Source organism: Chaetodon trifascialis, chromosome 4 (genome assembly GCF_039877785.1).
Source record: "Chaetodon trifascialis isolate fChaTrf1 chromosome 4, fChaTrf1.hap1, whole genome shotgun sequence".
In the NCBI taxonomy this organism is placed as follows: Eukaryota; Metazoa; Chordata; class Actinopteri; order Chaetodontiformes; family Chaetodontidae; genus Chaetodon; species Chaetodon trifascialis.
Window position 1 is genome coordinate 9,164,695 of NC_092059.1, and position 21,216 is coordinate 9,185,910.

General features: G+C 44.0%; 1 protein-coding gene across 1 annotated transcript; it reads right to left on the reverse strand.

Annotated features, from left to right (window-relative positions):
• Positions 1–7,353: 7,353 nt before the first annotated feature.
• tmem59l (transmembrane protein 59-like) lies at positions 7,354–21,095 on the reverse strand. The gene is made up of 8 exons (XM_070961379.1): positions 20,656–21,095; positions 19,251–19,356; positions 17,939–18,033; positions 17,609–17,761; positions 11,428–11,533; positions 11,231–11,345; positions 10,598–10,715; positions 7,354–9,161 (listed from the first exon to the last, which is right to left on the reverse strand). Exons 1-8 carry the CDS (start codon positions 20,818–20,820, stop codon positions 9,003–9,005), a joined length of 1,017 nt encoding a protein of 338 aa, XP_070817480.1. The 5' UTR covers positions 20,821–21,095; the 3' UTR covers positions 7,354–9,002.
• Positions 21,096–21,216: the final 121 nt, after the last annotated feature.

Sequence of the window (21,216 nt, forward strand, 5' to 3'; positions counted from 1 at the left end):
TCAGTGTGGGCTCTCCATGAAGTTGAAAGTCAATCCTTGTGGCCAAGCGAAGGTTGTAATCAGGTTTTATTTTCACAGCGTAATGCACTTTGATAGTCCAGCAATGCTCTAAGTTCAAGTCATCGATGTTTGGTGCCAACTTGAAATCAGCGTTGTTTTGTTCACTGGCAGAAGATGAGCCCATTTCACAAGTCAGCTAAGCACACCGGGATAAGCAACGGTACTTTATGTTCAGTACAGAAAATCCATGTATTCAGGCAAGGAAGGTGATGCAATAAACAAGAGCATTTAGATGACTTATGAGGATGCCACAGTGATGACGGAACTGCAAAGACAGTGTTAACATTTTTGAGATGACGCACTGAATTTTCATGCAGTTGCACAAATCTCCTGCCAATCAGACCGATGTGCATCTCAATGAGTGACAGCTGCAAACCTTTGTGGAAAGGCTGCAAACTTCACCTTAGAGGTTTGAGCACACCTCAACCAATATGCGACAAAAACTGTAGTTTTGCAGGGGGGTGGTGGAATGTCTCCCAGAGAGGTGTGGTCTGTCTGTTGGTCTTTCGGGTTTCCATTTTATGGCGTGTTGGTGAGGCCGACACAGATATGGTTTCACTCCCCTTGGCAGAGCCAGGCCCCGCTGCTGACAGCAGGTTTTATTTGATGTGGACGTCCCGTGTTGGGTTTCAGAGCTGGCTTCAACATATGATCTCCATTATGACCAGAGGAGGAACGCATGCTGGTGGATGACTGGTGACTCTGGGCAGACAGGAGAGAGGGGGCGGCGGGGGAGATGGAGGAAGGCCAACAGATGGAGAGTGGCGTGGTGGCGAGGGAGAGAGAAATGTAGAAGTAGAGAGACAAATGGATCAGGTGGAGGGGACAAGAGGAGAAGATGAAATGGAAGAAGGGATGAAATAACTGAGGGAAATTAAAAGCAGAAAGATGTGGAGGAATGAGTAAGTGAAGCCAATGGGCTTTGGTGCAAATACAAACCAGTTTAACCACAGCTGGGCCCTAACCTTTGCATTTACCTACACAATTATTATATGACAAGTGTGTTACACAACAAAGGTAAACAAAATCTTTTTGACTTGATTGTTCAACGGATAACTTTTTTTTCTTTTTATCACCGTCAGTGGTTCGGTTTGATTTCAGGGTCTTACAGAATATTTACCACACAACAGATGTTGATGACACTAATGAAATGTATATTTTCTTTTGGATATGTAGATTACAAGTTTGCATCTTCCCACATGGTCATCATGTACCATCTGTTCATTTATTACATAAAAGTCAAAGCTATTAATGTTGTTGGCTTTATTGCTATTTCGTAAATGTTTTTGATAAATTTGTGAGCCCATGCATCATTCTCCTTCAACACATTTTACTCAATTACTGAATTTTTCCCAATTTAATAAAGACATTTAGTCCATTAATTTGAAGATGTAAACATAGCACCCATTACAGTAATAGTTACATATGAGAGCAGTTTAGCTGAATGAAAGCAAATTTGTGTTTTCAATAAAAATAATTAAACTCAATAATATTCTGAGATTACAAATGAGTCATCTTTTTCATTTTCAATACTCCACTAAACAGCTCCACTGCTGCAGGATTCAGCGGCACGCAGTCAGTCTTTACAGCATAGGTCTTCACTTTTTATGAAACTTAATCCATGACACAGACCAGGCCTATATTTAATTGAAATCTCAACAGTCTCACAGCAAACTTTATGAACCACTTCCAGCATTAGTTCCCCAGTACAGAAAATGAGGAGGCTGTAATACATTCCCTTGCATACAGAAATGAAATGAAAACAACTACTAGCTCAGGATGCAAATTGCTAATCTCATACAGCATGCATTATGCTCCATGAAACTTAATTATATGTTGGCACAATACTTGGATGTTATTTAACTCGTGGCCTCTAAGTGCAGCCCTTTGAAATCTGGAATATGTTCAACTAATAGATTCAAGGTGTTAGGCGGCCTTTTTTCTAAAAAAAAAAAAAAACCCAAGAAGAATTAACTACATAAAAAGTCTGATAAAGCACCTGCTGTGAAAGGTCAAAAAGATAAGTGACTTAACTATGGCAAATAGAGGTTGTGCATAACAAATTTATTAATTCTAATAAGGATGTCTAATAAATCAGAGTGTAGAAAAATGACTTAAGAAATATACAGAGTGGCCTCCCTGTCATGCTTTCCCCCATACGTCAAACTCCAACTAAGCGGAGTGATGACTGACACAAATGGAGCCTGTGATGACAGTAATATAAGCAAAACACTATCATCATCAGTAACGCTGGCAATCAATTTTGACAATTAGGATTCAAACCTCTAACAGATGATATTCTGCATGACCTCCAGAGGCCTAAAACACAAATGAAAAAAAAGTATTTTGCATAATCATGTGTGCATGTCACTTTGAAAACAGTGTTATTAACACAGCCTTGCAAATGTAATTCTTCAATAACGGGAGTAAGTTGCTTATGGTATACAGCCTCCCATCTTCTCTTGTGTTGATAAGAACTTGGCCTAACTTTAGCACCAATGTGTTTAATAATTTGATGGAGGAGGGGGAAAAATCATATTTATTGGATTTAACTGTTTTGGGGTCTCTCTCTCTCTGTCAAATTGAGCCTGCACACCATTCTATAATTCCTTCTTATCGGCCAGAGGCTTTAGTTATTTACTTTAAAATGGACTAATTTCTTATTCCAGCGGAGGGGAGACCGGCCGCTGACTTGAACAGCTGCTTCATGACCCAAAAAACTGTCAGTCTTTCCCTGGAATAAATTGTGGAATGTTCCATTTCGCGGCGCGGGGGTGAGGCAATGTGGGAGATACCACGAATCCCTTGAGTAACGCGTTGTCTTTCTGTTGCAGCGAAATAAACACAATTACAATAACGTTTGAAGATACCCGATTTTACTTGTGTGACATTCGGTAAGGTGTCGACCCGGACTGGACACGCTGTTTTCTACCGCTCACCCCCGCCTCTGAGAGCTGAGATTCGTGTAGGCTCATAGTAGAATCAATTCACAGAGAGGGCAGCTTGAAACCGGCCGCTCATGCCTGTGTGCCTAGTTTGGAGAGAGTGGCGTGTCGGGCAGCTTGGAGTTTAATAGTCCGGGTAGCATCCGTGCTGTATGTACATGTCTGTCTCCCCATGTGTACGTGCATGGCTGCTACGGCTGTAAAAGACCGAGAGATACAGAAAGAGAGAATGTCCCCGGAATTTTGATTTGGCATGTTGTTAAAGCTCTGATTGAATCTTTGTCATAGGCGCAGCGGAAGTTTATGACAGATGTCGTGGTGAAATAAAGTTACTGCTTCAACTAAGTCCGCTTTGGTGGATCTTTCCCTTTCTCTCTCTCTTTCTCCGTGTGTGTGTGTGCGTGTGTGTGTGTGTGTTTGTGAAACAAAGCGACTGAGATGGAGAGTGAGTACTTTCCCTCCCCCCACCCCTCCAAAAAAAAAAAAAAAAAAAAAAAAAAAGCCCACCAAACTTTTCACCGTGTCAAAGCAGATCTGACACAGAATCACATTCATTTTGACACTTGTCACACACAGTTGGCGTGACTCAGATGGCTGCAAAGTTGACAGGTTTCATGCTTTGCTACCTCTGTTATTTGTGCATGATGTGCACAAAGAAACATGGGGGGGGGGGGGGGGGATCCGATCAGGTCCAGCAGCATTCAAGATTTCAATTTCTAGACTTGTCAGATTATGCAGACAGTCAACCATCCATTCAAGAAAAGCATGGGCCCAGTATGTGCTAGTGTTAGGGGGGAAATAAATGCTGAAACTCTACCTTAACTCTGTGGCATATTTAATATGAAAATGCTTAAAGGCCAATTGACACGTCCCCATTAAGACCGTTTCTCCTGCAGCTTCATTAAACTTCTCATCTGCAGGTCACTTTCTTGCACAAGAGCGAGAACACATGACATTTTCATCATTTTCCCTCAGTGTAGTCTCTGAGGGGAATTATTCCCAAATATACACTACAGTGTGGACTGTCCAATCAATCCCCCCGATGAACTCTCCTTCTCCTTCCCCCTTAACTGTCTCTGACTGTTCGCTCCTCTCTCATTATTCTGTTCATTTTCACAGTCACACACACATCTTCACATGCAGCTCTGTGTGTATTCGCCTGTTTATGTGTGTGTGTCAGTGGTGGTGGCTTGTTTAATGCACTGCAGGTTGGCTCCTGCAGCAGGTCTGGCCAGATAAGAGCAGCACACAGCTTTCTGCTGGGAGGGAGGGAGAGAGAGAGGAACATTGCCTCTTCGCTCGCATAAACCATTAAATTGTAATAATGGGGCCACCAGCATTCATACCTGGATCCATAGCGCCCCCTGTGGGCGATCAGCTGAACGACAGTGACGGGGGGGGGGGTCCTTGCTTGCTGGTTGTGCTGTGTTTGTGCACCCCATTGCTGAATGAGGCACTCATGGCAATTACTTGGGGCTGATTAGCCAAAAGGTGCAACAAACTATGTTCATTTGCGATGTCGCGCGGAAAGATGAAGATCAGCAGGGAGGAAAGAGGGAGGATCATGAGAAGAGAGGGAGGAATAAAAGAGGGCGATGGCAAGAGAGGAACTTGGAGATTTCACATGATGGCTGTTTATATAGAGTCTGATATTGTTTTTGCTTCAGCATATTTAAAAATGCCCTTTTTGCACTACATTCATATTTCTGGAGGTGTTAAAACAACATTTAAATCATCACATGAGGAAATAAACATCTGGCATTGGGAAACATTGTCCTCAGCCGTGTTGATATGTAAAATTATGGCTCAAGCCTTGTTTGGAGACAATATTTGGTGAGACAGAGTGAGGCTGGAAGGATGTAAAATCTCAGTTTGTCTCTCCCTGCGTCAAAAGTCTGATTGTGGGAGACAGAGAAATAGTGAGACCACAGGGCCCATTTGCATTAAATGAGTCAGCGTGTCAGTGTGGAAAGTACAAACCATTCCTACTCTTTTTCATTTTTAGCGTCCTCCTCCTCCACAGCGTCCACACACAAACATGGGATCTATTTGTAGCCAGTTTGAGAGAGACACACACACACACACACGCAAGACCCCCACCACCACCACCACCACCACCACCACCACCACCACCTTCCTCTCTCTCCGCCTCTCTCCAATTCATTATCAATGGGAGCCCAGCTGCCGCCAAAGCCCATTCACTGCACACAGAGCGAAGGCCGGCCCGGTCAAGTTAGTGAAGTGGCACTACAGTAGGCAATTTTTCTCTCTTTACCTAAAGTGTCTGAATGTATGGCAGACAAATCAGAGCTCTGACGCAGCCTCCTGTGAGGTGGGTGAAAGGGAAGTCAGAGACACAGATTTACGCCCTCTGCCCACGCAACAGCTTATGACAACAGAAAACAACAAGAAGTCTTGCTCTGAAAAGTTCCTCCAGGCCTCAGGTGTCATCACCTGTCGACGCACACTCGGTGTTAATGGAGGGTGTCGATGTTGCCTTCACAGACCTACAGTATGCAGAATGACCAGCGGCCGCACACACACGCTGCACTTTCTCCTGCCAAAACATCACAGGGTAATGCAACGTAACACCCGCTTGTAGAGAAGCTTCTTCTCTTTGATTATGTGTCACAGCTGACAACAAGGAGACATGTTTTGATATTTCCTTCTGTCTGTCTGTCGTTCACACAGCCAGCCAGCATGTTATGCTAATTGGACACATGCACTGGGAGCTCTGGTGTGTTGCCCCCGTCGTGTGGTGTTTGATTATGTATTCATTGTATTTGGTCTGCTTTTGATGCAATGACAGAGAAACCAATGAAAAAATTTCTGTCTTCTTTTCTTATTGTCTCTTTTCTTGAGGGAATCTTGTTGGAGAAGAAGCTGCTTTAAATGAAGCTAAATGGCTTAATTATATCTGTTACAGGTTAGCGTAAATAGAGCAGTGTGTGGTATTATAATCTGCTCTATTTTGGACTGAACTGCACAAATCTTACTTTATGAATGACAGACGTCAGGTGTCTGATTTCAGCCAAAATGCACGTGCCAGCTCAGGTTTAGATGAACTTCATTACATGTTTCTGTCTCCTGCAGGTGAAAGCAGGCAGCTGCTTCATCTATTCTCTCAGCAGTCATCCCAGCAGCTGAATCTGCCTTCACTTGATGCTGCAGCTCTCATCTGTCATGTTGTTTTGTGATCATTTTTTCCACCCCTTCAGAAAGAAACTTTCAGCTTAATGCCACCCATTATTTTTCTCAGCCATCATGCTATCAGCTCCTTCTGTGCATACTGTGGTATGGATTTTCCAGTTAAGAGCCAGAACTCTGCAGCTACACATCTGTCCTCTATGGCTGCAGAACCTGCTCTCTCTAATGTTAAATTGTGTTGAAAATAAAATCATTGCTCTCAGATGCATGAATATATATAATTATCAGATTCATCACTTAAGCTCAGGTGAACTGAAAACAAGGTACAGCAGACTTCAGCATTTTACGATTAACAGATGCAGCCGTGCCTCAATAAACTTCTCATTAGGGTAGAAATACTTGAACTCTGCTGCCACCAAGTGGACAAAAACTTGTATTACACACTTAAGATGGGTTTTTGAGAGTGGAAGCTTGAAAAATCACCAGCACTGCATGTCCAGTTATGATTTTTGAAAAGAAACTGAATGACCTACATTATATGACCAAAAGTATGTGGACACACCTTTATTTTGGGGCTTTTTTGGTGGTTTGTGTGAAGCAAACCCTTAAGCGCCAAGGAATGGTGAATTATACAATGATGCTTTAGACAATAATGTGCTTTCATCTTTCAAATTTGGAGAGGGTCCACTTGTTTATCAATGCAACAAGGCCTGAAGCACCGGCCTGCACAGAGCCTGACCTCCAACACCATTGGGATGGATTAAAACGTTGACCATGAGCCCCATCGCCCAGCATCAGCGGCTGACTTCACTAATCCCAGCAGCCAGCGCATGAAACCTTTTGGAAAGCCTTGCTAGAAGAGTGGAGGCTGGTATAGCATTGCGTTAAAGACCGTGGTTTTGATGTGAGCTCCTCAATAACCGCACAAAAGGTGTCTACATACTTTTGGAAACGAGGTGTATTTTGAGCTCTTCAGTATTTAGATATCCAGGCTGCTTTTCCTCTGGCTTGAATTTTTTCTTCTTTATTTTGTAGCTTCATTTTTTTAAGAGCTTCACACACACTCACACCCTCACACACATATGCACAACTGCACGCTCTGGCTACAGTGTACAATATGAACCATTTATGTGATAGCATTCTTCTTAATTCATTCCTCTTTTTAGTGTAAACGGCAAAAAACACACACTTAACCCTCTAATTTATTTACAATGAAAACACTTTATTTCATCATGTTGTAAGTATCATTTCATTGAAAATAAACAGACCAGTAAAAAGGAAACAATATGGATTGAAATTCATCTTCCTCGTGATTCGCCTTCAGCTCCAACCAGCACAGATATTGATTGAATGGCTTTTTAATTAAGAGTCCTTCCTGTAAAATATGAGGATATTGTCATTCATTACACATTCTATTCAATGTTTACAGTAAATAGTAACACAAAAAATCACAAGTCTACAGCAGAGGCTTACCATACTGGCACGGCCGGAGGTTAAGATAAACTACCGAAGCGTCACTTGCATGCACGGTTTATTGTCTACATAGCCTGGATGAAACGAGAGCGTTACAGGACATCAAAAGCACTGAGAGGAAAACAGAAAATCTTCTCTAAGACTGTGCAACTCTGCTCAATAACAAAGACCTATGTTAAAAGCTTTGCATTACACATTGTTACAGAGGTTATCCTTCAGTGTGTGCTCCTAGGACATACAAAATAGTCAGCTATTAGAAAGCACATGGCACATATAACAGCTAGGAACTCTTGAAGTGATATAAGAGCAATAATATGATAATAATAATATTAATAATATGAATAATAATACAGTTATAGGTGCAATCCTCTCTCTACGTGTCTCTTTCCATCTGTGTTACAATGTATTTTACATACAGAGCAATTACATTTGCATGATGAATTAACTGTACATGGCACTTCAATAACACTATTCAACAGATAACTCATGTCGATGACTCTGAATAAATAGAGGAGAATATAAATAAAGGTTTTCGATCCAGTTCCAGTTTTGAATCTGCCAGTTTTTAATATTTGCTCCCCATAAATGCACGTGTGCTGTTGTTATGCACGCACACACACCCACACATCCGAACACACACAAACACACACGCAGGAATGTGGCGACAGAAGACGCTGTTTTAGATTTGAGTTTGACCGTTTCTCTGAACTTGGTGAGAAGGTGTAGCTCACCTGAGAGTTGCTTTCCGTTGCGGAAGGGAAAACATGATTTATGAATTTCTACAGTTTACTAAACAGCTCAGAAAGCTGATTATGTAAACAGATTAGAAACTGTGAGCCACAGTATCTGTTTCCTGCAGCGCTCACAGGCCAAAGCATTTAGCCCACCTTCCATTCGTCTTCCTCCCTCCTCTCTCGCTTTTTTCACACCTTTTCTCGCTCTCAGCAACCCATCAATTAATCCAAACTCTCTGTGAGAACGAGGCAAAATGAAATCTAAAATGAACCTCTGCGTTTGTCTTCTCTCGTCCACGCAAGACATGAAAAATGATACGAGAGCTCTCAGCTGTAATCCATCCTCTCTGCTTGTCTCCAGCACTGACTTATCAATAAGCAATGAGCAGGCGGATCATTAAGGTAAAACTTGAGGATGGACTTGAGGAAATCTGGACTGTACAAGAGAAATGAAGCGCCATCAGACCAACAAGAGCAAGCTAGATGATTCATATGATATCCTAAATGACGGGAGGGTGCCATGCTCTTAAAAATATGCTTTAAAAAATTCTGGTGACTGAGTGAGTCCCGTGATGTGTTTTGTTTCACCCCTTTCACTGAAGGGCCAAAGGTTTCAGACATGGAGCTCCCCCGCTGGTCCTTCCTAAACACAGGTTTTGTTGAGGTCAACTTTCACCGGCAGCGGCCCGGCTTCCTGACTCTCCTCTGACTGCTTCACGGCGACGGCGATCACGGGACTCAGGTGGTACGGGTTGACTTTGTGGGCATTATCCAGAAACTCTTTATCGCCGTTGATGCTCAGCTGAAAAGACATCAAGGAGGAACAAGTGATAACAAGTCCAGGTACTCATACCTCCACCTACAATACTTCACCACATCTTGACTTGACTTGATTTGACTGCATGAAGCAATTAAGTGAGAAACCCCAAACTGGGAATGTAAAGACAGCCTGATTAAAGTCTTTATGCGGCTGACGGTTCCTGTAATGATTTGATGGAGTGTTGTAATTTAAGTTGGAGGGAAGGAGGAGGACGAGGCACACAGCTGCTGTCCTAGAAAGCCCGTCTTTGATTTAAACAAGGTAAACACAGGGAATCTGGGCTGCATCAGCAAAGTTTGGAGAACGTGTGTCACTCAAATTACAGACTGCAGATGCAGAGACACCTTCACTCGGCTATAAAGTGATTAGATCAAAGTAGAAACCTGCTTCCAAGAAAGCTGGGACTCTGTGTAAAACAGGCAGATCGTGATCATTTACTCATCTCTTTCTGACATGAATTGGAAACAGTACAGTACATTTAAATTTGATGCAGCGACATGTTTCAAACCAGTTTGGACAGGAGCAATAAAAGACAAAGAAAGTTGTGGAGTGCTCCAAAAACACCTGTGTGGATCATTCCACAGGTAATCAGGCTCATTGGTAACAGGTGATAGTGTCATGATTGGGTATGAAAGACTCATGCTACGTTTACACTTAAGGAAAATGCAGATGTTTTCATGCGGTTTGGCCTCTCGTTTACACGCAAACAGAGTTTTTTTTCACGGAAAACGATCATTTTTAAAAACTCCGGCCAAAGTGGAGTTTTCAGAAAACGCCGGTTATGTGTTGGCGTGTGAACAGGGTTCAACAGCGTTTTAGGTTCCGAAACGTCATGTGAGTGACCTATGTTTACACTCGTTATGATGGCGCTCGACAGCGTATTTATCCGGGTTCATGTAAACGACAGCGTTTTGAAACGATGTTGTGAAAAAAACCAAAAAAAACCCTGCTGTGTGTAAATGTAGGCTCAGTTCCTACATGGACTCAGGTATACTTTTACACAGTGTCTCATCGTTTTTGGAATCGGGGTTGTGCAGCAGCGTCCCAACTGTTGTGGATGGGAATTGCTGACAGGAATCAGATATTACAGTCACGTTTACTCTGCTTCCCTGGAATCACTGCTGTGTCGTCAGGCTGAGGAATGTATGATCAAGAGAGTTGTGTCTAATTTTGTGTGCACCTTCACCAATTTAAGTCACGCAAACATCAAAAAACATGGGTGCACACGTCAGCAGCACACATGCAAGGACCTCAGGCTTCAGCCTAAGTTGCAATGTGCTCCTGGATCTCCAACTGCCCCTCCACTCGCTCCGCCAAGTATGCTGAGTCACGCTTGGATTTGTGAGCGTATTAAGTCATTGCTTCCCCTCACATGTGCATGTGATTACACTAGTGTGGGTGCTTCCCTGCGTGTGTACCTGCGTCTTGATGTGCTGCTCCGGCGCGGTGACGAGGCTGGCACAGCTGAGCCACAACATGACCATGATGGACAGGAAGAGACAGGCCGCTAAAATCCACCGTGGAAGGCCCGAACGTCTGAAGAATGAAAAACGAGACGCAAAAAGAAGGAGACAAGAGCTTGGGGATGAGACTAGAGAGGGGTAGAAAAGCAGAGAAACTAAACATCAAATAGTACAAGATCCAGTGTAACTAAATGTGTGAAAAGTGCACTTTCAATATGAGCGATATGACAGTTCAACGACTACTGCTTTAAATCCCTTTCTCCCTCCTTACTGTCAGTATGGTATTAGAATTATCTTCCAGAGACAGGAAACATTCAGTCATCTCAGCGGATGCGTCTCAATCCATCACGTCTACCTCTGTTTTTGCAGAAAATACATCATCGCGAGGTGATTCAGTTGAACGTGTAGATTGATGTGGACCGCATACATCGCACAATGATATTATAAGACCGACAACAATCAAAGCTATGATGTTCGCTGTGATGGATTCTCTGCAAGCTGATTTTCACGCTGACAATAAACCGCTTGTAAGGAACATTAGTTCTCCCATCTCACTCTTAAACTCTCTGCAGGGTAACTCCAGCTCACCTGGACATGCAGCCGAGGAAGTCGTGCTCAGCTGTGGGGTCGTCTGTGTGCTGGACAGGGTGCTTCCCTTTGCCTCCTGCTTTGGATGCTCCCCTCTCGCCATGTCCCCTCACACCTGCCAAACAACGGGATATTGCAGCAACATGCACAGATAAATGTGTTCATGTGCAGTGCGTGTGCTGTGTACATGTTCTCACCATGGGGCCTCTGGGTGTGAGAGTGGACCTGGGGCCAGGGTTTGTCCGCCACGTTGGATCGAGGAGCCTGCAGCTCGGGCAGAGAGTACTCCATCTCTGGCTGGCTCTGAAGAGATGAAAACAACAAAAAGAAAGACAGTCAGCCATCATGGCAGCAATTATAGCCCCGTAATTCACCAGCAGATCTGACAGGAAATGATCTGTTTAACAGTGCGAGAGGTCAGACCACAGAGGAGCTGCAACTAAGAATAGTTGGCTGGGAAGCTCGAAAGAACAGAGAGAAATACCACAGTAGATGAATCAAATATGAGAAATGAGAAACTTAACAGGGAGCTTTAAAGAAACAGTTTGGAAAATAAGCTTTGTTTCCAAGATTCAGATCAGAAAATTCATACCATTTTCATGTCTGTACGGTAACTGTGGAGCTAGAGCTGATTAGCCTAGCTTAGCATAAAGACTGGAAGCGGGGAGGAACAGCTAGATAAATATTTGAATGTAAAAACGACATGCTGTGGATTTAGTTGCTAATTATTGAGCTTTAGAGGTGCCAATAGGTGGATTTTGACACCTTTTGACAAAGCCAGGCTGGTCGTTCCAGTCTCTATGCGAAGCTGGGCTAATCTCCTCCTTAAAATGAGTGAGCTGTAGAAAACATCTAATATATAGTTGATTTAAATGTAACACCCAGCTGACAGTCAGCTAATTTTACATTAATGTCAGTATTAAAAGTTGACTTGATGTAAAACGTTAACATTCGATGCGTAGCTGAAACCAAAAATGCTCTTTCTCCACTGAAAGGTCAGAGGTCAGGATCGGCTAACATCTAAAGGCCTGCTGGACCCTGAATGCAGTTTTTTCAACCTTTAGCATGACAGGTCATGTTGAGGTGGCCGAGTTATATTAAAGAACATGAAGAAATGTGTGTTGAAAGCAATAAACGTCAGCTAAAGGTGACATCAAAGGTAGCACTTTGATGATGCACATTTTAATTAACGTTGTAACCATCTGAATCTGAATTCACTCTTCTGTTCGGTGAAAAGTAATATCTCCCAAATTACAGTCAGGCACACCAGCAAAATGACTGTTTTATCTCATTCTGAGCATTCAGTATGTTGTATAACTTCATCAAACTGCCTTGAAACTAATGATTTCCACCCTTTGTTCTCGCTCGCTCACACTGCCTGCCTGTCTCTCACACACCCAGATCAGTCAAGTTAAACCTCTTGAACTGGGACTGAACTGAGCTGAAAAATGGCTTTTAAAACAACCGCTGCACACATATGCACACAGCCTGCTGTCAGTATTTGCACTGTTGTGTGTTTCATTATGTGCGCAGTGTTTCTGGTTCCCCTGGAGAACTCATTAAAAGAGGATTTTGGTTCCCCACCGCTGACCCTGCCTCCACTACAACAGCAGCTGTAGTTGGCTGTAACAATACCATCGCCGGCCCCAGCAACAACACACACACACACACACACACACACACACACACACACACACACACACACACACACAAGTATTTAGAGGAGTACGGTATATCCCAGTGCAGTAGTGTCAACCTCCCGGTATTTATCGATTTTGACACTAAGTGGATCAATGGACTTTGAAACCTCTTGCTGTGTCTTACACCAACTAAATTCCTCCTCAGCTTCATTCATTCTCATTAGTTTACTTTGGAAATAGTTGATTCTTTATCTGCTGGACGACTTCCATCACTTGTCCAGAATAACAAAACCACCGACTGTAGCTGACTGTGGGGACGTGGCCGGTTCGTCTGCCTCCAAAACACTTACATTCCCTCAAACCTCTTCCGTTAAAAAGCTTATTTCACAACCCCCGTTTATTACCCCTAGCGAGCAGTGTTTTCTGACAAAGTGCATTGAAACCAGATGCAGCGGCAATGTAAGGGTTTGAGGAGACGAGGGTAGATGCGAGGGGGGTGATTCTCATTGGCTGCACACTGAAGAGATCTAACCATCAGAGCGAGCGGAGCCTGATCTGCATCTGTCATGCATTATGAGAGGGAATGCAAAAGGTGCTCTGGCTTCAGAAAGAAAGAAAGAAAGAAAGAAAGAAAGAAAGAAAGAAAGAAAGAAAAAGAGGGGTTCAGAAATGTCTCAGTCATAAACAGACAGGGTTTCAGTTGATTTGGACAGTTCATAGCTTTTGACAATTAATAAATTAATGTAAAAAAAAAAACTATATCGTCCATCTGGCAAATATTTTGCGTAAATTGAATTCTAGCTTTTAATCTGGAATCCTAAAATCTGAACTTTAATTGCAGTGCCCTTACGTGGTCATTTGATTCCAGTTTTTATATTTCCATTAGCTGTGAAATGTCACAGGAAAGAGAAAATGTGTACAAAAGACAAAAACAACACGCAGTATGTGATGGATTTAGTGCCCCAGACTGAGAGACAAATGCTTCAGGCTTAAAGGACTTAAAGTCTGGTGATATTCTACATTTCTCTTACTGTCAACAAAACTCACGAAAAGGCCAAAATCAACAATAACTTGATCGAGCGAACGAGAATTGACTGAGTACAGCTTCTTACTCTGTGCCATGGAGCTCCACTGGTGTCCAAAGTGTAATGAAAACAAATCAGTGAGCCGTATCTTAAAGTGAACATTTAGATTATTTTGACTTCGTCCTGCCACCATTAATACTCACTAGAACATCAAATGTGTATTAATCCACCTCTGAAACTAGTCCTCAACAAATGCACAACTGTTCGACCAATGTTGGCTAAAACCTGTAGTGTGCAGCTGTTTTAGGAAATTACTGAGCTCTTTTTAAAATTAAAAAAATACATCAGTGACCGATTTTTAAAGACTTATGTCTTCAGTAGTAATTAATGTGCTTGTCGCTAAGCACAACAGACACTAGGAAGGTCAGAAAGTATTTTTAGCGACATTTGTCGACAATAATTAAAACAAATATAAAATATAATGTAACCAGCCTTTCCATACATGCATACTGCATGTCATGCTCAAGTCACTTAATGTCTCTTGTGATGAGTAAACTAAGCTGAGAAAACACACTGACTTCCATTTCAGTGCAGCATAAGTCACGCTTCCTTCAAACACTATTATTTTGCTGGTCCTCTTTGTTCTGTTCTGTTCTGTTCTGTTCTGTTCTGTTCTGTTCTGTTCTGTTCTGTTCTGTTCGGGGGTTTTGTTTCTTTAAAATTCATTCGGGGAGAATGACTAATGCAATTGTCAAGAAGAAATGGGAGTAGGGATTTCTCTCTTTGTATTCAGCCTTACGCCCAGTTCAATTTGTTCTGCGGGGCAGCTCGCTAGCAGAACCGCGGCTCGGTTGGAGGAAGTCTTTAATCGACTCACTTTTGTCCCAAACGCTCTCACACTGTCGCGCTATCATGGGCTGATTGGTCAAAATAACAAGGGAGTTGTGTGAGGGGAATGACTGAACTAAAGGGCTGTGTTTTACCAATATTTCCTCATGATTACAACCTTTCTTTCTTTTTCCCTTCCCTGGAGAGAAACCTCCGTTGCGGCCTAAGAGTGACTTTACTCCACCCTTATAATCCGAACTAACTGCTGCCCCTGACTGCGAACTGGTAGCTGTCCTTTTTATGAAGCTCGAGGCTGCACGCAACTAGTTATTCCTATAACCTGAAGTCACACAAACACACACGAGTACACAGATGGATGTATATAGACAGCTCATTACGGTCATCCACAGCATTTATATTGCAGGCAGCGTTGGCTTGTTTTCCCCCTCTGCTGTCCTTCAACTTAGCTGGACTTTTTCTGTTGTTTCAACACTCTGAGAGTCAATCTGTCAAGCTGGTGGCGGTTTGCCAGCTGCCCACTAAACACAGGCCTGACAGTCTTCTCACAGCCCCGTGGAGCCTGGCTTCCCCTCGCCGCTTCAGCCCGCATGTCACTGCTATAAAGAGCAAACATCCATCACCAAGTCCGAAAGAAATGTTGGTAATTTCACGTTCTGTGGCTGCTGCATCTCTATATGGGGTCAGCCTGCAAGCAGCTTCTTCTACCTAATAGTGAATTTCAGCATATAAAAGACTCCTCTGTCATACAGAAGCTCTTCTATATGGGTTACGGTGCATAAATGCTATCATTTGCCAGTGAGCCCTTTAATTATGGAGCTAAAAATGCCATCACAGTGACATTATCCAAACAGGAAAACCCCTGACAAGGATGCAGGTTTCTAACCAGTTTTGGACATTTGGAGGACATGGTCGGGGAGTCTGTGGTTAGACGGACCAAATCTTATTATAGCTTTAATGTATAGGTAGTTTAGGGAAGTGATTTTAGCAGTCTGTTCAAGTTTGAATAGAAAGCCCTCAAAGGGATTATACATACATCTAAATTTGCTATTTCAATAATAGAAATGTGGGGAAATATTTAATCTGCTTCTAATCTCTATAACTGCAGATATCTGGTGTGCGTTTGTAGTCCAAGCAGTGTTGAACAATCACATTTGATCGGGCTTTGCAGGTAAACAAGGAGAGAAAAGAGGCTGAAGGCAGAAATGCAGTCTTTGAACCCATCAGCTATCGCCTGATAACAATTTAGCTTTTTAATTGATCTACATTCGCATGCAGGTGTCTGTATATAGAAACGCCTAAATGTCAAGATGCTGCTGAATTTGAAAGACAAGTTGCTAATCGGACTGTAAACAATGACCGGCTCACGAAAGAGGAAGCCTTGGCCCGCATATCTGTTGTTTGGACATCTGCCTGCAACACCAGAAGCCCTGAAACACTGGCCGTTGCCTCCAAGGGCTAAATCATCATCAGCTAATGGTTCCCGAGACTGATCTGAATCTGGATCCAGATCAGCAGGAAAATACACATGAAGTGACAGAGAGTCACTGTATGCGCTTCACCAGCAGTCCTCAACAAACGGACACACCACCAGGACCAAAATACACCTCCCCGGTGAAGGTAATCACGCTGTTGCATGAACAATGAGTCTGTCAGCTCCAGTCAGTGCACCTTTTCAACTTCCAGGAATACCTTGCGAATATTTGTTTGTCACGGCCAGAACTTTATTCTTTAGTGCCGTCCACTCTCTTTTAAATCTTGCAGCATGTTTCCGTCCTGAGGCAAACTTCACCACAGCCAGCCCCGCCGGTCATCAAATATGCATGTTGCTGAGGGCATGTGACATAATTTAAAAGGACATTTACAAACAATTAAAGTGCTGAAATGAATGAATTCACCCACCTTGTCCCCACCCTGCTGCGTGCCCTTGCTCACTCAACCTTCACAGATGCACTGACTCTAAAATGGGCTGTGAGTTATTCTGGCAGCCGACCAAACTCTACAGCAGCGTGTAGCAGAGGAGATATTTCACTATCGTAACAGGAAGCAGAGGTTAGCGCAGCTAATAATCTATAAAGGTCCACTGGTTTGCTTTTAACCTCCAATTTGAAAACATACGACATGAAAAAGCTTCGCAGATATTAATTTTAATATCTATGGAGATTTCATTTGTCTGTGTCTGTTGCAGCATGTGTGCAGATACTCAGACTGACAGTTTTCAGCTGTGTAGTAAAATAAAAAAAAGGCCTTGCATGCTGAATATTAGCCACCACGTGATTCTTAAATTACTTCTTACTCATGCAGCGGAGACTGTAGAAAACTACATATATTCAGGGCATCACAGCGTAAAGTGATGCAGTCTGTGTGCCTCTTTGCATTTGTTCACTGATAAGATTGGGTATGAAGTGTGTTCAGCCAAAACAGGAAGAGGACTCGTTCTGAAATACGCTGAAAATCTGCTTGTCGGCCTGTTTTCTTCAATTTCTGGGAATGAAGTTTGGGGACAAGGTAGGTACTTCCACGACACTGTGGCCCATTTTTCTTCTTCAGTTGAGCCACAGGAGCCACAGCTACAAAGTTTTTCTTCTATTAATTATTAACAACCAACTGCTGCTGCCAGAAACACAAAAACACATCACGTCGAGCAAATCTGCTGGATGTGATGTGTTTTTAGGATCTAGGTTTAAGTTTAAAAGCAACTGGGTTGGATAAATTGCCAAAACAGCGCAGAAACTTTTCCAGAACCTTTAACCATTTATGTCTAAGCATTAAACATAGAACGGGCAGATCAGAGGAAAATGCTGTTTGCGAGACACGAGAATGAGCCCAAAATGCAAAGCCTGGCTGCCCACTGAGACGGGTCCTACCTGAAAAACCACCACCTTGCCGTCATCAGCCTGCAGGTAGAAGGTCCAGGTGGAGGAGATGAAGCTCTGGGCAGAGCTGACGATGTCATTGCACCAACTGGACACGGCCTCCATCACAGAGGGGGGCTTAGGGCGGAGAGTCATGGCTCTGAGCTGCCAAAGAGAGAGCAGGACACTATTACGAGTACTGACTGCGAATGTGTTTCAGTATATGCACACGCTTGAGTTCTTGGTAGTGATATCAATCTTCGGACGCCCAGTGTCACTTTGGCCTTTATACCTGCTTTTCAGTATTTACGCGTGCAGCCATTGACTGCAGAGCTTTCTCACCTTCCTCCTCTTGATCTCAGGTTCAGAGGGTTGGCTGGCACAGCCTGTGCTGCAGGCGTCCTGCTCCAGCAGCTTGATATATGCCTCCTGGCAGGCTGGAGAGAGAGAGAGAGAGAGAGAGAGAGAGAGAGAAAGGGAAGGAGGGACAGTTGTGAAGCATGAAAAAAAAGGAAGAGAAGAACAAGGGGTTGAGAGTGCAGATGAAGGAGTGAAAAGAAAAAAGAAGAAGCACAAAAGTGAGTGGGCATGCCGCACTACAGTCAGCTGGGTAGGAGACGAGAAGAAATAAATCAGGTGCAGGCTGTTTATGTGGGAAGAAAGATAAAGATGCAAGCGAGATGTATCTGTTGGCCCCTGTGGAGACGATTCACTCCACGCTGCCGTTATTGAAACAGGGGGCGATGGGGCATCTGCTGTCTGGATGGCAAATCACATCATTGATTTCCAATACAGCAGTTCAAACAGGCTGAACAGCCTCAACCACACAGAAAATACCCACTGAGCCTGCCAGCTTTTAGGAGAGAGTGCAATGTTTAGCCGAGCCGTGTTCGACATTTTAATGTTTAAGAGATGTCAGGTGGGCTGCACGGTGGCGCAGCAGGTAGTGCGTGTGCCTCACAGCAAGAAGGTTGCCGGTTCGATCCCCGGGTCAGACGGGGCCTTTCTGTCTGAAGCTTGCATGTTCTTCCCGTGCATGCGTGGGTTCTCTCCGGATACTCCGGCTTCCTCCCACAGACCAAAAACATGCTCATTAGGTTAATTGGTGACTCTAAATTGTCCGTAGGTGTGAGTGCAAGTGTGAATGTTTGTTTGTCCTTGCATGTGGCCCTGCAACCAGCTGCAACCCCGAAAGGGATAGGCGGTATAGATAATGGATGGATGGAAATGTCAGGCTGGAAAGCCCCGTGGCTGCGATCTGCTTTTGTCCAAGAACTTATATAAATGTTTGATTCCACCTGAAATTAACTTACATTTGGTTTCTACTCAAAGGAGACCACAGTTACCTTTAAGTAGAAAGAGTGAGTGAGTGATGGATATTTACTTTCCTGTCTTGTCAAAAGGACCCATTGCTTCAGGGTTTAATACACAATTCAGCTAGAAATTACTGTGAGTAAGACGTTGAACCTGCACATTATGCTGCACTAAGTACACCTAGGTTCAAGTGAATGATGCCAATTGGATTTTATTTTCATGAGGATTCACGTCTTCTGTTTTGACACCACGTATAAAAGACTGAAGCCTCTGTCAAGCAAGACTAAGACCAGCAAACTCATTCAAACAGTCCAACAGACAGATTGACACACTGACTCACCTCCCTGACACTCCTCCCTGCTGGTATTGAAGCCGGCGTTGCCATTGACAAACTGACAGATGGAGTAGAGGCGACAGCCACGGTGACAGGCGTTCATTATGGAGTCCTACCAGCCAGACAGAGAGAAGAGGCGAGGGGGGGTGTGCAAAATTAGAGATGTCTCCAGCACTCTTGGATAAACTCAACATAACCTTGTTAGAAAATATGTCAGAGAGATGGGTTATGGTATCTCTTAATGACACGCTGCAGCTGCTCTATTATAGCCTGTCATAATCACTCACTGTAAAAGAAAACTGGTGATAATGAGCCAGTTGCATAAAACTTGTGCAAGAAAATGAGGCGGTGAGAAAGGAAGCTGCACATTACTGTGCTCCCTTTGGTCATAATGCCTTAATTCTCGGCCTCAAAGGGGGAAACGGCGCCCTCTAGTGACCTCTCTGGGAACAGGAGAGACAAAGAACCATGACCGGTTTATTAAAGACTTGCACTTGTCATCATCTTCACTGCGTTTCCCTGTTTATTCACAGGACGCAGAGAGGGGTGTTTATCCCAAACCACGAAGCTCTGCCTTACAGTTAAAAGTCGACTGCTTATTCAACATCCCTGTAGTTATCATCCAGCAGGGAACTCGACATATACGCAAAAGCTGCCTGTTTTCAGTCACAGTCTTCAAACCAGGTGACTGTGACCCGCTTTGCAGCTCTACTCCTGCTGCCCTACAGGACGCCTGAACCACACCTGAAGGCAGCAGCAGAGGAGGAGGAGGAGGAGGAGGTGGTGGTGGGAGGGAAAACATCCGACACTGAAAATCTAAGCAAGGCTCATATCCACAGAAACTCCTGTATTTCCCTGCCATCTTATACCGTCCTGTTAGGATCCAGCCTGGCCTTGTTTGAGCAGCAGAGAGCTGTGTAAACTGTCGGTGAAGGATAACTGCTTCATGCTTCACAATAGTCTCACTGATCCTCCGTAACCTGCGTCCGATACGTCTGGCCTCACCGACCTTAATTGCGGATTCAGAAATTCAGACAATTATTGGCGCAGCTTGTTGCAATTACGTCTTAGATGAGCTGCCTGGATGCAGTTCACTTCTTGGACGAGCCTTTAAGATGCAGAAGAAAACGAGCTGCATCCATTTTCGGCCCAAATTGTGCGACGTAGCATCCGAGAGAGGATGCATCGAAAAACCGGAGCAAACCTGCAATTACGCACAGACCAAAACGCGTTTATTTTATATTTTTTGTGTAAAGATATATAGCCTTTTTCCATGCCGGGTCTAATATGTTTGTCTGTGCATCGTTGCAGGCGCTGAAATGTCGAACAGCAGGATGTAGCTGTCACCTCGCTGCTGATAATGCGCTTTCTGCAGAGGCAGCCTACGCTACAACATACAAGAATAACTTACTTTAGCGGGGCTTTTGTTTTTGATGGTGAGCTGGCATTGCTTTTTGCAGTAATTGATGTCGCCCAGTTGGTTGTCAAACAGGTCCGAGGAAGCCGCCGCGAGCCCGGCAAGAAGCACCGAGAGCAGGGCCGACAAGCCGCACATCCTGCCGCCGAGCCGGAGCATCTCAAACCCTGAAGGAGAGGAGCGGAGAGTCGAGCTTCCAGCAGCACTGAGCTCCCTTTTTGTGGCGGCGCTGTTGGTGCGGATGCTGCTGCTGGTGCTGCTGCTGCTGCTGCTTCAGCCCGGGTCCTGTCTGCTCCGCTGATCTGCTTCTGCCCGTGGCGTCACGCGCATCATCATCATCATCATCATCATCACGCACAAGCTGCCCCCCTGCAAAGACACACACACATACACACGCGCACGCACAACCTGCAGAGCAGCCTTCACCGCAGTGCACAATGTGGCAGTGATGACATTCATAAAAATGTGGCAGATAGTTGATAAGGGCGAGTTTCGGCTGGCAGATGTCCTGCACAGAGCGGACAGATGGGCCGTTTGCTCAATATTGACACATAC

Bases quoted from the DNA above. Each gene is read 5' to 3' on its own strand.
- tmem59l (XM_070961379.1), bottom strand. From the start codon at position 20,820: ATGCTCCGGCTCGGCGGCAGGATGTGCGGCTTGTCGGCCCTGCTCTCG. The intron at 18,034-19,250 runs GTGAGTCAGTGT...CTCTCTCTCCAG, and splicing joins CAGGGAGGAGTGTCAGGGAG to CCTGCCAGGAGGCATATATC. The intron at 11,534-17,608 runs GTAGGACCCGTC...TCATCTCTTCAG, and splicing joins GCAAGGTGGTGGTTTTTCAG to AGCCAGCCAGAGATGGAGTA.